Source organism: Schistocerca cancellata, chromosome 11 (genome assembly GCF_023864275.1).
Source record: "Schistocerca cancellata isolate TAMUIC-IGC-003103 chromosome 11, iqSchCanc2.1, whole genome shotgun sequence".
NCBI lineage: Eukaryota > Metazoa > Arthropoda > Insecta > Orthoptera > Acrididae > Schistocerca > Schistocerca cancellata.
In genome coordinates this window covers 37,723,809-37,738,236 of record NC_064636.1, presented here as the reverse complement: position 1 = coordinate 37,738,236, position 14,428 = coordinate 37,723,809, and the positions used below count along the sequence as shown (strand labels likewise).

The following is a 14,428-nucleotide window of genomic DNA, read 5'->3' as shown; positions in this document are numbered from 1 at the left end:
GGGACTATTTTACCTCCGGAATATTTTACCCAAGAGGACGCCATCATCATTTTACCATACAGTAATGCTGCATGCCCTCGGGAAAAATTACGGCTGTAGTTTCCCCTTGCTTTCAACCGTTCACAGTAACAGCACAGCAAGGCTGTTTTGGTTAGTGTTACAAGGCCAGATCAGTCAATCACCAAGACTGTTGCCCCTGCAACTACTAAAAAGGCTGCTGTCCCTCTTCAGGAACCATACGTTTGTCTGGCCTCTCAATAGATACCTCTCCATTGAGGTTGCTCTTACGGTACGGCTATCTGAATCGCTGAGGCACGCAAGCCTCCCCACCAACGGCAAGGTCCATGGTACCTTATCTGTAAATAAAATACGAGCTTTGAAGTGTAGATCTTCTAAGGTGGCATGACGGCATTTTAGCCTGAGAGCTCGTGCACGCTGCAAGTGATATGGAGAGAGTGATTGCTCATGGAAGTGTGATCCCAGAAGACCATTGTCAATGCCTTTGGCAGCTTCAGGTCCATGCACATTTGTTTTGAGACGTAAAATGCTCTTCCAATAACTTACATCGATAATCACATATCCACTATGTGGATATTTGTCATCTTTTGATGAATTAAAAATATTTCTACTTAGCTTATTCTTTTACTGATCTCATTCCCTTTTTTCTGAGGTATCAGTTTTACAATTAGTTTCATCAGTACAAAGAAATTGTACTACTTCATCAGGGAGACTCTATGTACAAGTTATAAAGATCGTTTCACTTTAACTCGTGTGTCTTTTGAAACAACTCTAACAGTGAAGTATAACATGTCTCCTCATTACAATTCAGTTTCCAAGACTTTCTGCCTTTGTTTTACAACAATTAAAATATAATGTCTTCTTACACTAAGACACAACTTCTCCTTAAGACAACTAAAATGTGGCTGCTCTCTCTCTTTCCACATCACGCAAGCAGGCCAGACAGAGATACCATAATAATGTACATGTAGACTGAAGAGTTTAGTCATTTGCAAAGATATTCAACAAAGGTGTTTAAATTGTTCTTACATAAATTGACACGTAAACATTACAAAAGGTAGCATCAACATGTATGCGGTTGACTTTACTAAAATGGGCATATTTGTATCTTTGTCAATGTAACTGCACAGATGTTAAATTTGTGTCCAGTGCAACAGTAGTTCACAAGATTTTTTTACAAAGTTTGTATTTTTTTTTTAATTTTTAATTCTCCCCCCCCCCCCCCACACACACACACAAAGTTACTGATACACACCAGTATCAGAGATTTCATACTACGTATTAGGCTCAATTACATGACAGGTTTCAGTCTTCTATTTGTCACAGTATCCCCTCCCGCATATCTGTGTGACGTCTGTCATGATCCTTAGTCCTCGTGGCATACTGTTCCATGTCTGGGAGTTGCCGAAATAACTTGCAGAAAACTTTTTTTCACCCACAATGTGATGCTAAGGATCTTGTTCAATTTACGTAACACCCGCCTGGTGAATACACCGTCAGCTAAACTGTAGCAGCACAAGATCCTCAGCATCACATTCTTGCTGAAAAAAGTTTTCTACAAGTTATTTCAGCAACTCCCAAACATGGAACCATATACCACGAGGACTAAGGATTGTGACAGACATCACACAGTTCATACACCAGATACGCAGGAGGGGATACTGTGACGAACAGAAGATTGAAACCTGTCTTGTAATCGAGCCTAATATGTAGTATGAAATCTCTGATACTGGTGCGTACCAGTAACTTTGTGTGTGAAAAAAATAAAAAAATTTAGAAAAAGAAAATAGAAACTTTGATTTTTATAATCTTTATGGCTTGTGAACTACCATTTCACTAGACACAAATTTAACATCTGTGCAGTTACATTAACAAAGATACAAATATGCCCATTTTAGTAAAGTCAACCGCATACATGTTGATGCTACCTTTTGTAATGTTTACGTGTCAATTTATGTACGAACAATTTAAACACCTTTGTTGAATATCTTTGCAAATGACTACACTCTTCAGTCTACATGTACATTATTACGGTATCTCTGTCTGGCCTGCTCATGCAATGTGGGAAGAGACAGAACAGTGACATTTTAGTTGTCTTAAGATAAGTTGTGTCTTAGCGTGTGAGAAGACATTATATTTTAATTGTTGTAAAACAAAGGCAGAAAGTCTTGGAAACTGAATTGTAATGAAGAGACATGTTATACTTCACTGTTAAAGAGTTGTTTCAAAAGACACACGAGTTAAAGTGAAACGATCTTTATAACTTGTACATAGAGTCTCCCTGATGAAGTAGTACAATTTCTTTGTACTGATGAAACTCATTGAAAAATTGATATCCTGGAGAAAAGTGAATGAGAGTAGTAAAAGAATAAGCTAAGTAGCAAAATTCTAAACTCATCAAAGTGGGTACGCCTTTCAACTTCACTCAAAAATGACGAACACCCACATAGTGGATATGTCATTATCGGTGTAAGTTATTGGAAGAGCATTTTACATCTCGAAACAAATGTTGCAGGGAACTCTAACAGTGGTCTTGTGGGGTCAGACTTGCATGAGCAATCACTCTTTCCGTTCCACTTGCAGCGTGCACGAGTTCTCGGGCTACAATACCCTCATGCTACATTAGAAGAGCTACACTTCAACACTCATTTTATTTACAGATAAGGTACCACTCACATAGAGAAGTATAATACAGGGTGATTGTAATTAAAGTTAAACTTTCAAAACACTGCACACATAACACCGTTGGTCAGAATGATGTCAAATTGCAACACAATATTATTGGAGAAGGGGGGAAAATGTATGGCAGAAAAAATAAATAATGTGAAAATTGATCAGTAGATGGCACTGTATGTATCAGAATATGTAAATGAAAACACCTGTCATGCGCACGACCCACTGAAGTTGGTATAAACACACCAGGTACATGGCTTTTCCTCCTTTCGCGCCTGCAATGTTCGCCATGACTGTCTCAATGCAGGATTTTGCTCTGCTTGTAAAGCTGTATTACACAAATGATGACTGTGCACACCTTGTTCTGCAGAAGTTCCAGACACTGAAGGATTTGAAGAAAGGTGTTGGTCTGATGACTACCATGGGTCTGGAGAAAATTATTCGGAAATTCAAAAAGACAGGTTCTTTTGGTGTGAAACCTGGTAGATGGAGAAAACGAATTAATCTGACGTCAGTGGAAGCAGTGGCCACAGCAATGCAGGAGGAGACAAGTAGTGATGTGCAAACGTGTAGTGCACAGAGAATTGCCTGAACATTGGACATACCTGTGAGCATGGTGCGTAAAATCCTACAAAACATCCTTCTTTGCTATCCATTAAAAATTACCCATGTGCACAAGTCGCTTCCTACTGACCTGTCAGCAAGACAGACCTCTGCTTTAGAATTTCTTGCTCGCACGGAAGTAGACAATGATTGGCCGTGAAAGATTTTGTGGGCAGACGAAGCCCCCTTTCATCTAACAGGATATGTCAATACACAGAACTGTCGAATATGGGCAACAGAAAATCCATAGGCAAATCAACCAGTACCACTTCATCCTGAAAAGGTCACTGTGTGGTGCGGGTTTACGGCATCATTTATCATAGGGCCACATTATTTCGAAGAGATGTGTTTCCGGTCCTGTTACCTGTACCGTGTACCGTCACTGGTAAATGCTACGAGTGTCTTTCGCACAACCACGTCATTCCAGCTCTCCAACAGCATGGATGTGTGGATGGGATCATTTTAAGCAAGATGGTTCACCTCCGCACATTGCAAATCCAGTTAAGCTGCTGCTCAAGCGCCATTTCAGAAATGCTAGAATTATCAGCCATCATTTCCCTACAGCCTGGCCATCCCAATCACCTGATCTTAATCCGTGTGACTTCTGGCTGTGGAGCTATCTGAAAGATGTTGTGTTCAATGTTCTGATTGAAGACTTAGTTGCATTGAAGGCACGCATTGCGCAACACATTCTGAACGTGACCCTGGAAACACTTCGATCAGTTACGGAACATGCCGTTTTTCGATTTCAACTTGTTACAGAAAACAGTGGACAACATATTGCACATGTTTTGTTAAAGTCACATGGAAATTAATAATCCGATTTGATTTTGATTGCAGTTTTAGCCTCAGGACGCTTAAAAACTGATCTGAGTGATGCTTTTTATGAGGTTTTTGGCCTCAGGAAAATTAAAAACCGATTTTTACCATCCAATATGATATGACCTTGCCGTGGTGGCTGGGTTTATGTAACTAGCAGTATCACATCTGTCCCCATGCACACTGAGTAGTACAGTTTGTTTAACGTCAAACTCACACCTTCGGCATTGTTGTACGATTCATTTATCATACTTTGCCAGACATATTAACAGCTGCCCTTTATCGCCAAACTGCAATAATAAATTACCCACAGCATTCTCACCAAAAGACAACGGACAGGATTTAAGCACTACAGGGCACCGCTGCACATTCTATGCCACGTGCAAAAGTACCTATCGTCGACATTTGGTAAGCAACAGATTGGTAGAAGTTCAACTGCCTTCAATCCTTTGAATTTCCAGCTGTGCGGACATTTAAAATTTTGAGGACTGGGCACCTTTGGCGTCATTCAACAAACTCGTACTGTGCTTTTTCAAAGCCTTTTTAGAATTTTGTTTAGTAGATTCTACTGCGAAAAAATTATGTCAGGTTATTGCATTTGAAAGAAGATCTTTTCTCTGAGATACTGCAAAGAAACATAAGACCTACACAGTGACCATTTTTTATACTGAAATAAAAATAAAGTGTTGTTTTAATAAAACAAAATTTTTTTTTCATCTTTTCTTTCCTTATTGCAGACAGAATTAGAAACTGGTGGTACTAAAAATAAATCTTTTTGAAAATATAGTTTTTTTTGAAAACTGCTTAGCATGAAAACTTTTGAAGGATTTTGGAAAGCAAAGTCCTACCTCACGTACTTCTCAATAGAACCTGGTACATTTTCTTGTCACTTTTCCAGATCATGCCTCGATTCATTCTGCACAAACGTAACATCTTCTCTGGGGCCTCTGTGACATTTCTGTAACCAGCTTCAGTATAGGAAAATATCTTCCATTGAGTCTGTTTACAAGTGAACTACCTTGTGGGAAAGCCTCCTTTGTGTATCAAAGCCACTTCAATTTAGTAATGAATTCAAGATGATGTGTACTAATAGGCAAATGAAGTTACAATTGTTATCATGAAAATGTGAAAAAAGCTTTATTCCACCACTTTATTTACTTCATCTCAAAAGGGTAGCAGCCCATTAGCTGGTCACTGCATTGTTTTTATTACAATGCAAAATACAGATTTTCTGTTATTCCTAATGTTGCTACCAGCTTTTGGACAACTGGACTGTTAGCTAGCCCTTTTCCGTTTTCCAGTAGTGTACTATAAGATCATTTTGAAAATAAATACAAAGCTTTTAGCAGACTACAATTGATGCATTTTTCAATACATGTAATATCATGAGACACGGCGCGTTGCAACAGGATGAACGTAAAAGCTGCAAAGCAAGTGATACACAATGTCTGGATTCCTCACCAGCCGATACAAGTGACAGGTGCTGCCATTTATGTTTTTTCATTATAGTACACGCATCATAGGGCACCTTTATACACCCGACAGATGCAACACAAATTTTGGAATATATTAACAGAGCTGAGAAACAGCCAGCAGAGATCCTATGTTGCTCGTCTTTTTCAAGCAAAATCTATGCGATGTACAAGCTACGTTGCTCTTCTTCAAAGTGTTAAAGATATTGGTGTATTCTGCAGCCATCAACAATGTGCACATGTGTAACACCAAATCTGAGCATGTGTCTACACAAATTTGTGACTCTGTGAGGAGGAGAGCTGAAGGGTGTGTGAGAACAAATGGAAACCACAAGGAATGTTGGAAGTACAGGTGCCTGTCGTACGACAGCCTGGGGTGTAACTCGATTAATCTACATATACAACTATACTCTGCAAACCACTGTGAAGTGCATGGCAGAGGGTATGTTCCATAATAACAGTAATCAGGGTTTCTTTCTGTTCCACTTACATATGAAGCACAGGAATAATTATAATTTGAATGTCTCTGTGCAGACTGTAATTGTTCTAATCTTATCTTCACAAGCCCTGTGTGAGCAATACATACGGGGTTGTAGCACATTGCTAAGATCATTGTTTAAAACCAGTTCTTGAAACTTTGTTAGTAGACTTTCTTGGGTATTTTACGTCTATCTTCAAGGGTCTGCCAGTTCAGTTCCTTCAGTAGCTCTGTGACTCTATCCCCATATCAAACAAACCTGTGACCATTCGTGTTGCCCTTCTGCGTATATATTCAACATCCCCATTTAGTCCTATTGGTAAGGGTTTCACACACATCAGCAATATTCCAGAACTGGTTGTACGAGTGATTTGTAAGCAGTCTCCTTTGTAGACTGACTGCACTTCCCCAGTATTCTACCAATAAACCGAAATCTACTTCCTGTTTCACCCATGACTGATCCTATGTGATTATTTCATTTTATATCCCTACAGAGTGTCACACCCACGTATTTGTATGAGTTGGCCGATTCCAGTAGTGACTCACTGACATAATAGTCGTAGGATATTACATTTTTTTCACTATACGAAGTGTATAACTTTACATTTTTGAACATTTAAAGCAAGTCTCTATTGGTCCCTCATGGACAGGGGACATCAGCTGGTTAAGCAATTGTCAATATCAATGAAATACTCCAACAGCTGTGTAACTAAGATGATGATTTTTTTTATTTTGACAACAACCAGTTTCAGCATTCCACTATGCCATCTTCAAAGCCATCATCTTTAAAGCAAGTTGCCAACCTTTGCAGTACTTTGACATCTTATCAAAATCTGACTGATGTTTATTCAGTGTCTTTCATGTAGCACTCCATTATAGAGAACTGCAAATATGCAACATGAACAGCAACGGTCCCCACACACCAACCTGGAGCACACCCAAAGTTATTTCTACATCTGACAATGACTCTACAACCAAGATAATAACCTGCATCCTATGTACCAAGTCTTCAATCCAGTCACAAATTTCACTTGATATCCTACATAATCGTACTTTTGACAATAAAAGTAGATGTGGTACTGAGTCAAATGCTTTTCAGAAATTAAGAGATACTGCATTACCTGCCTGCCTTGATCCAAAGCTTTCAGAATGTCATGTAACAGAAGTGTGACATGGGTTTCATATGATCTGTGTGTGTTGCAGTCATGTTGATGGCAAAATTTTTGCTGTTTTGACTAGCAGTGCCACCTGTAAAAATATGAGACACTTTCTCCAATCAACCTGTACACAAATCGGAACAGATGAGATGGGCCAGTGCAGGACGACAGGTGCTGAGAGGCGACCTTGGAGACTGCACTGGGTGAAGAAACCGGAAGGTGGTACTCACGACGGGTTGACCCCTCCACATAGCACGAGATTGGCTGGTCTACTGGTTACCCATATTTCAGGATCCTTATTGTTCTCTGGGTCCACAACCAGTTACACAATATCCAGAACCTTTGTCCATCAGCAGTCTTTTTAAGCTGATCACTGCGCCATTTTAAGTGGAGTTCCATTTGATATGCCTACAAACTGTTACATCTAGGTATTCGAACAAGTTTACTGACTGAAATCGTGACTTGCTGGTATTTTAGTTGCAGTATACTATGTTTTTGCAAGTTATGAACTGCACAGTTTTACATTTCTGAACATTTAAAGCAAGATGCAAATCTTAGCTCCAATTTGAAACCTTATCAAGATATGACTGAATATGTCTGCGCCTATTTTTCAGATAGATAACTACATTGCCTGCAACAAGTGTGAGGTTATTAATTTTGTCTGCAAGGTCATTTATACACAACATGGACAGTAAGGATGCTTAAACATTTTGATGGGGCATACCTCAAGTTACATCTATATCTGTGGACAAATCTATATCCACAACCATGTGCTCCATCCTCTCTACCGAAAAATCCTCAATACAGTTGTTTAGTGACTACACAGAACATTATTTACAGATTTAATCTATTAGGTTATCTTTAATACTGTCCACCAGAGACTCTGCTGTCACACACCTCTGCTTGTAAGTTTTTGGACAGACTTCTCATTAACTTGATGCCCAATCTTCTTTTGCCAGGTTCATTAGTCTGTACGGTAAATTAAGTAACTGGTTCTTCCTCAACTTGAAATGTTTGTGAAGGAAAATGGTGGCCACATGAGTGATATCATTTTCAAGTGATAGGCATTTTAAATTGCAAGCATTGTGAATCCATGCTGTATTTATTTTATATCTTTGTGAATAAATTTGTATCACTAGCAGAGGTTTCAAAACTGCCTGTTTCCCTGCCACGTCTGCTACACGAGATGCAAGGATGTCATAACAGACAACTAGGTCTATTAGCTGAAAACATGATGATGATGTACATCTGTTTGACCCTCAACAAAAAATAAAGTAATGTACTGTATCTAAACAGACAGATAGATCCATTATTGTATGACTGCATGATTACAGAGCAATTACACCCATTAAATACCTAAGAGAATGCGGATGGAGGAATTTCAAGTGAAATGACCACACAAAACTAACTGCAGGTAAGGCAGATGTCAGAATGAGATTCACTGGATGAATCCTCAGGATGTATGGGCCACCCAGAAGTGAAGTGCCTTACAAAACCTTCCTTCCACCAATACCCGAATACTGCTCATCTGTCTGTGATCCTTACACCTAAAATTGATAGTAAACAGAGAAGATGCAAAGAAGTGCATTTTTAGATTACACATATGCTCAACAAACTCCAGTAGTGGGTGCTGCAACAGTGGTGCTGAGTTTCACGGTGAGGTTTATAGATAAAGTTCTGAGGTTTGTATTGCTCATTCTGTGAATACATACTATACAAGACCGTGTTGTCCACATTGCACAATTTTTGGACGGAGTAGACTATTTTTTACATAATTCTAAGTTCTGTGAGGATGAAAAATCATTTAAAGGAAAATTCATTTCCCAACATAAGTAACCCTGTCCTTTTTCAGATTCAAAGCCACCTTCCTCGACGAGGGTGTGTGACATTACGATAATGCTGCCTCTCTCCACTCAAAGAAGTTACAAAATGTTTATTTCAATTTCTGACGGTTTGAGTTAGTCAATTAAGATGAGTTCGATTAAAAACAGTGATTGTTAGCAAATCATCAATAGCATGGTTTATTGCCACAATTATTAATAATTTCAAACATTTTTTAAGATACTTGGTTTTAGTGCTATTGTGCATGTCACCGTACAACACTGATCATTTTACAATTCTCAAAGCAACAAAATGCGGCACGAATAACAAAAGAAAATCAGAAAATACATCCGAGCAATGTCAGTAAGCACATTGTCTGAACTCAACTCGACTTATTCCCACTCACTATCACATAAATAATGCAGTGTGAATAATTACAGTGAATTCTTTCTTACGAAAGGGCATGTCACACATGAACACAGTTAGCAAGCACGTGCGACCCATGCTGACAAGAGCATCATCTCAATCCAACTGCTATGCTCGGACTAACTGCACCATGCCAAGCACTCGTGCCCAGCAACAAAAATCACACTCATAGTCAGCAGGAAGTGATTATTGTGGAATTCTTACCTCAGCTAAACAAGAGGTAGCTGGAACACACACTCTGCGATGAAGTAGATCGATACATTTATGAACAAACGTTACAAACAATGGCAAATACCTTGTGTGAGAATCTAAGATCGTCAAACCCCCGTTGCACTGAAGCCCTCATTCAAACCTTGTCCCCCAAAACCAAATGACAAGTAGCAACACCTACACTTTAAAAGTTATCACCATATCCACATCAAATGCCCCCCCCCCCCCCCCCAACAGACTGGCAAGCTGTCCCACAACTACCCCTACAGGCATTATTCACAAACTAATGCCCTCCTGTCAGAAGCACCCTCATCAGCTAGGATCTGATATATATGCCTCCACTGAACATACCACACACTCTCGGATTGAGCCCTGAAATTGGATACCCTCCCTTTCGTCTCCCACCTACTCCACCCAGTGTTGGCATCCATCGCTCTTGTCGCCTCTGTAACTTAACAGTCAGACTCTACAACAATGTCACATGATTATCCACACCTTGATGTTGCTACCCTGCAATATTGTCCTGTCCCAAACACCTGTTGTTAACTGTATGATTAGTTATGATAAAATGACTGGAAACATCACATTGGTGGTTAAAAAATTATTGTAGCTTGAATATTATTAAAGTATGCCAAGGCAATGACACACTGAAAATCCATTAGAAACACAGTGTTCTTGGTACAATTTGTTATAATTGTCAGTTAATAACACACCCATGTTTAACACTTTCAGGAGATGCTAAGATGCAAATTAAGATCATATAACACTCATGGCTGGTATAGCACAATGGGTAGCGTCACAGAATTCTAAGGTGTATGTCAATGTGTCACTGGTCTGCGCCTCCCTGGAGCCAATTTTTTTTTACTGACAGTGGCGTTTCTTAGCAGGTTCTGATACTTTCTTGTTAAATTAATAAAAGTATGTTCTCCAATATCCCATGTCATGCACTTTCTGGGAAGTCAGTTTGTTTGCTTGATTGGTTTCAGCTACAAAACAGCATGCACTACTTACACGTTCTTGTTTTAAGTGTATTCCACATATTGTAGTGATTCTTGCTGAAGAAACAGTGATCAAGTACGAACGGCCTTAGGATTTTACTAAATAGTAAGAATAACAAAATCATTTTTATCTTACATGGAGAATTATTGCAAATTTGTATCACACTACTTGTAATGGAACTTTTGTACGCCACTGTTCTTACTGACTGAACATGGTACATTCCTTTTTGCCTTACAACATTTTCATGGATATTAAAGTTTTTATTTATGTATACTACAGACAAAACAAGAGTAGCCTACGGACAAGGGAGTAACTGTCCATTTTAACAGAGCTAACATAGCAAATCTATGCTCATCCCTTTAATAATCAATATGATGTGCGAGCGAGATGCAGCCAACAACAGCCACTGGAGCACACTGCAATCGCATATACCACATTGAGGAACACATGCCATACGCACAAGTTACATTGTTTCTGAGTTTTCAGCAGCAAGCTGAACTTGGAACACTCAATGTTGACATTCGAAACCGCAGCCTGTGTGTAACAGTTTTAAACGCTACTCCACTGGTAAGTATGGGACAATAATGATCCAAACTAATTATCTCCATAAAGACATATAAAAAATTAATAATTAAAAAAATATTACGACTTACTTACACTTGGAAACCTTGTCGGCTCTGGCACTTCTCTCGGAAGCAGTTTGTCATCCATATTAGTGCCTGTAAGGAAAGGGACATATTAGAGACAAAGGTCAGTAATTTTAATTACAATTCTAGAAACTGAATCAGTGCCAGGTAGGACATACAATTCTCCTGCACTTGTGTATGCATGCACCTCTCCCTACCTCTCCCCCACAAATAAACAGTTCAATAACCGAGCGAGTTGCCTCATTTAGCACTATCAGTGTATGCAGTAAAAACATACTTATACTTACTTAGAATATTGTAAAAAGTAAATTAAGAACTACAAAAAATGAAAATCATGACTAAAATAACTTCAATGATCCTGGTCTCACCTTGAAATAAAACAACAATCTTATTCCACCAGTTTCAAGATATGAATGTGCAATGCAGAGATTAACAATTCCAGAACTGGCCTATGATGAATACTGATTTATTTAACTGCCTCTCACTATGGCTATCATAAACAGCTTTCCACAGAGAAATCAATACGAGGCCTCAAAAGTGAAGAGCTGTCAGAGCTAAGCAAGAAAAATTAGGCTGTTGGTGCATACTGTGGCTCTCACAAAGCCTTGCAACTGGGGGAGGGAGGGGTGGGGGGTGGGGACAGAACGGGAGGAGGGGGAGTGGTGGTGCAATACAGCTGAACAAAAGGATTTATTCCAAAAGCTAGCATGTTTTCCTTCATTTTCGGTTTGTCTGTCAATGACTCAATGCTGTTGTTCTTCAGTGAGTTGTCTCCCTTACCCCTACAGAGATAAAATATTCTTAATATCTGCAGCCATTTTTTCTCAGTTGCTACTTCAGTTATGCTTCATTATACAGGTTGTTACAAAAAGGTACGGCCAAACTTTCAGGAAACATTCCTCACACACAAAGAAAGAAAATATGTTATGTGGACATGTGTCCGGAAATGCTTACTTTCCATGTTACAGCTCATTTTATTACTTCTCTTCAAATCACATTAATCATGGAATGGAAACACACAGCAACAGAATGTACCAGCGTGACTTCAAACACTTTGTTACAGGAAATGTTCAAAATGTCCTCCGTTAGCGAGGATACGTGCATCCACCCTGCGTCGCACGGAATCCCTGATGCGCTGATGCAGCCCTCAAGAATGGCGTATTGTATCACAGCCGTCCACAATACGAGCACGAAGAGTCTCTACATTTGGTACCGGGGTTGCGTAGACAAGAGCTTCCAAATGCCCCCATAAATGGAAGTCAAGAGGGTTGAGGTCAGGAGAGCGTGGAGGCCACGGAATTGGTCCGCCTCTACCAATCCGTCGGTCACCGAATCTGTTGTTGAGAAGCGTACGAACACTTCAACTGAAATGTGCAGGAGCTCCATCGTGCACGAACCACGTGTTGTGTCATACTTGTAAAGGCACATGTTCTAGCAGCACAGGTAGAGTATCCCGTATGAAATCATGATAACGTGCTCCATTGAGCGTAGGTGGGAGAACAAACTAAAATGAGCTCTAACATGGAAATTAAGCATTTCCGGACACAAGTCCACATAACATCTTTTCTTTATTTGTGTGTGAGGAATGTTTCCTGAAAGTCTGGCCGTACCTTTTTGTAACACCCTGTATACATATGAAAAATCAGTCTTTTGCAACTGAATGTTTTATTTGTGTGTACTAAATAAGTAAGAGCACTTTCAGTGTGCCAAAGTATATATTATGGGCAGTGCAGTGTTTAAATGCAGCCTAAAAAAAAGGAAGAAATCTCTACTATGTGCACCTAGCACATGCAAAAGAATGTATGGATATGTGACAAGGACATAAAAATGAATACCATTGAGGACGCCCAGCATGAATAGGCAAAATATGTTTGGTACATCTAAATAAGAATGATTTTTTTCTTGTCTACAAGATAAAGCACATGGAAATAAAATTTGTCAAAGTAAAATTTGCCAAACCCTGAAAAAGTGGACCCCATACTAGGCAGGCTAAATATTACAGAAAAGAAAAAAGAACACAGATAAACTAATTAAGCAGCTCAGTTCAAAGCGTTTCATCATTAGAAGCATCTCTCATCTCTCACTGTGTTGTTCTGAAGACAAGAGTGTTTTCTCATTTTCCCACTGTCACTACCTGTTGTCTTGATGATGATGATGTTTGGTTTGTGGGGCACTCAACTGCGTGGTTATCAGCGCCCGTACAATTACCCAATCTTTTGCTCAGTCCAATTTCGCCACTTTCCTGGACGATGATGAAATGATGAGGACAACACAAACACCCAGTCATCTCGAGGCAGGTGAAAATCCCTGACCCCGCCGGGAATCGAACCCGGGACCCCGTGCTCGGGAAGCGAGAACGCTACCGCGAGACCACGAGTGGCGGACTACCTGTTGTCTTGTGGACTTACTATATACACTGGGGGAGTGCATCTACAGTAATTAAGCAAAATGTTTGTACAACAGCAAGTAGTATAACTACTGAATAAATTAGATAACTGTACATCTTACACAAGGCTTGACACTCAATTCCCAATATGTTTACTCCCAAATGGTTGTTGTTGCTGACAATAAAAATCAGATTTAGCTGAAATGTTTCTTACACAGTCACAATAAAGACACGACAACAATTTTCATCTAGACTTTGCCTGGTTGTGTACTCTGATGGAAGATATTCAACAAATTCCAATCTAACATAAAGCAAGAAATTGGAAATCCCTGCCAATTCAAAAGAAAATTAAAAACATACCTCATTAACTACTCTTTCAACTATCTGAATATCTAGATTTAGTGATATGTTAGCCATATAGTAAATATTTGTGTTTGTGATAAAGCTGTATTTATTTATGTAAATATTTTTTCTTTGAAAAATGCTTTGTTATAAAATGAATAGTAAGCTGCCGAAAGCCAAAGCTACATATTAAAAATTGGGAAGTAGCAGCTTCTTCCAAAATAGCAGCTTTCGTTCCAGTGCCTTGGATTAAAGTCAGGTGGTATTAATATGAACAGTGTTTAGTATAGGGATAGTTTATTGTTAGCAAAGTATACACATTAAGTTTCTTTGACTCACCTCCATTTTGGTAAAATTTACCGGTATGCCTCGACATG

At 39.2% G+C, this 14,428-nt stretch overlaps 1 protein-coding gene across 1 annotated transcript in view; it reads right to left on the bottom strand.

Annotated features, from left to right (window-relative positions):
* The window catches only part of LOC126108483 (uncharacterized), a 118,780-nt gene extending 104,352 nt beyond the window's left edge, over positions 1–14,428 (bottom strand). The window contains exons 1-2 of the mRNA XM_049913739.1: positions 14,391–14,428; positions 11,334–11,395 (exon numbers count right to left, since the gene is read on the bottom strand). Of these exons, the coding sequence (XP_049769696.1) occupies positions 11,334–11,395; positions 14,391–14,427 (99 nt within the window). The 5' untranslated portion in view covers position 14,428. The remainder of the gene's footprint in view (positions 1–11,333; positions 11,396–14,390) is intronic.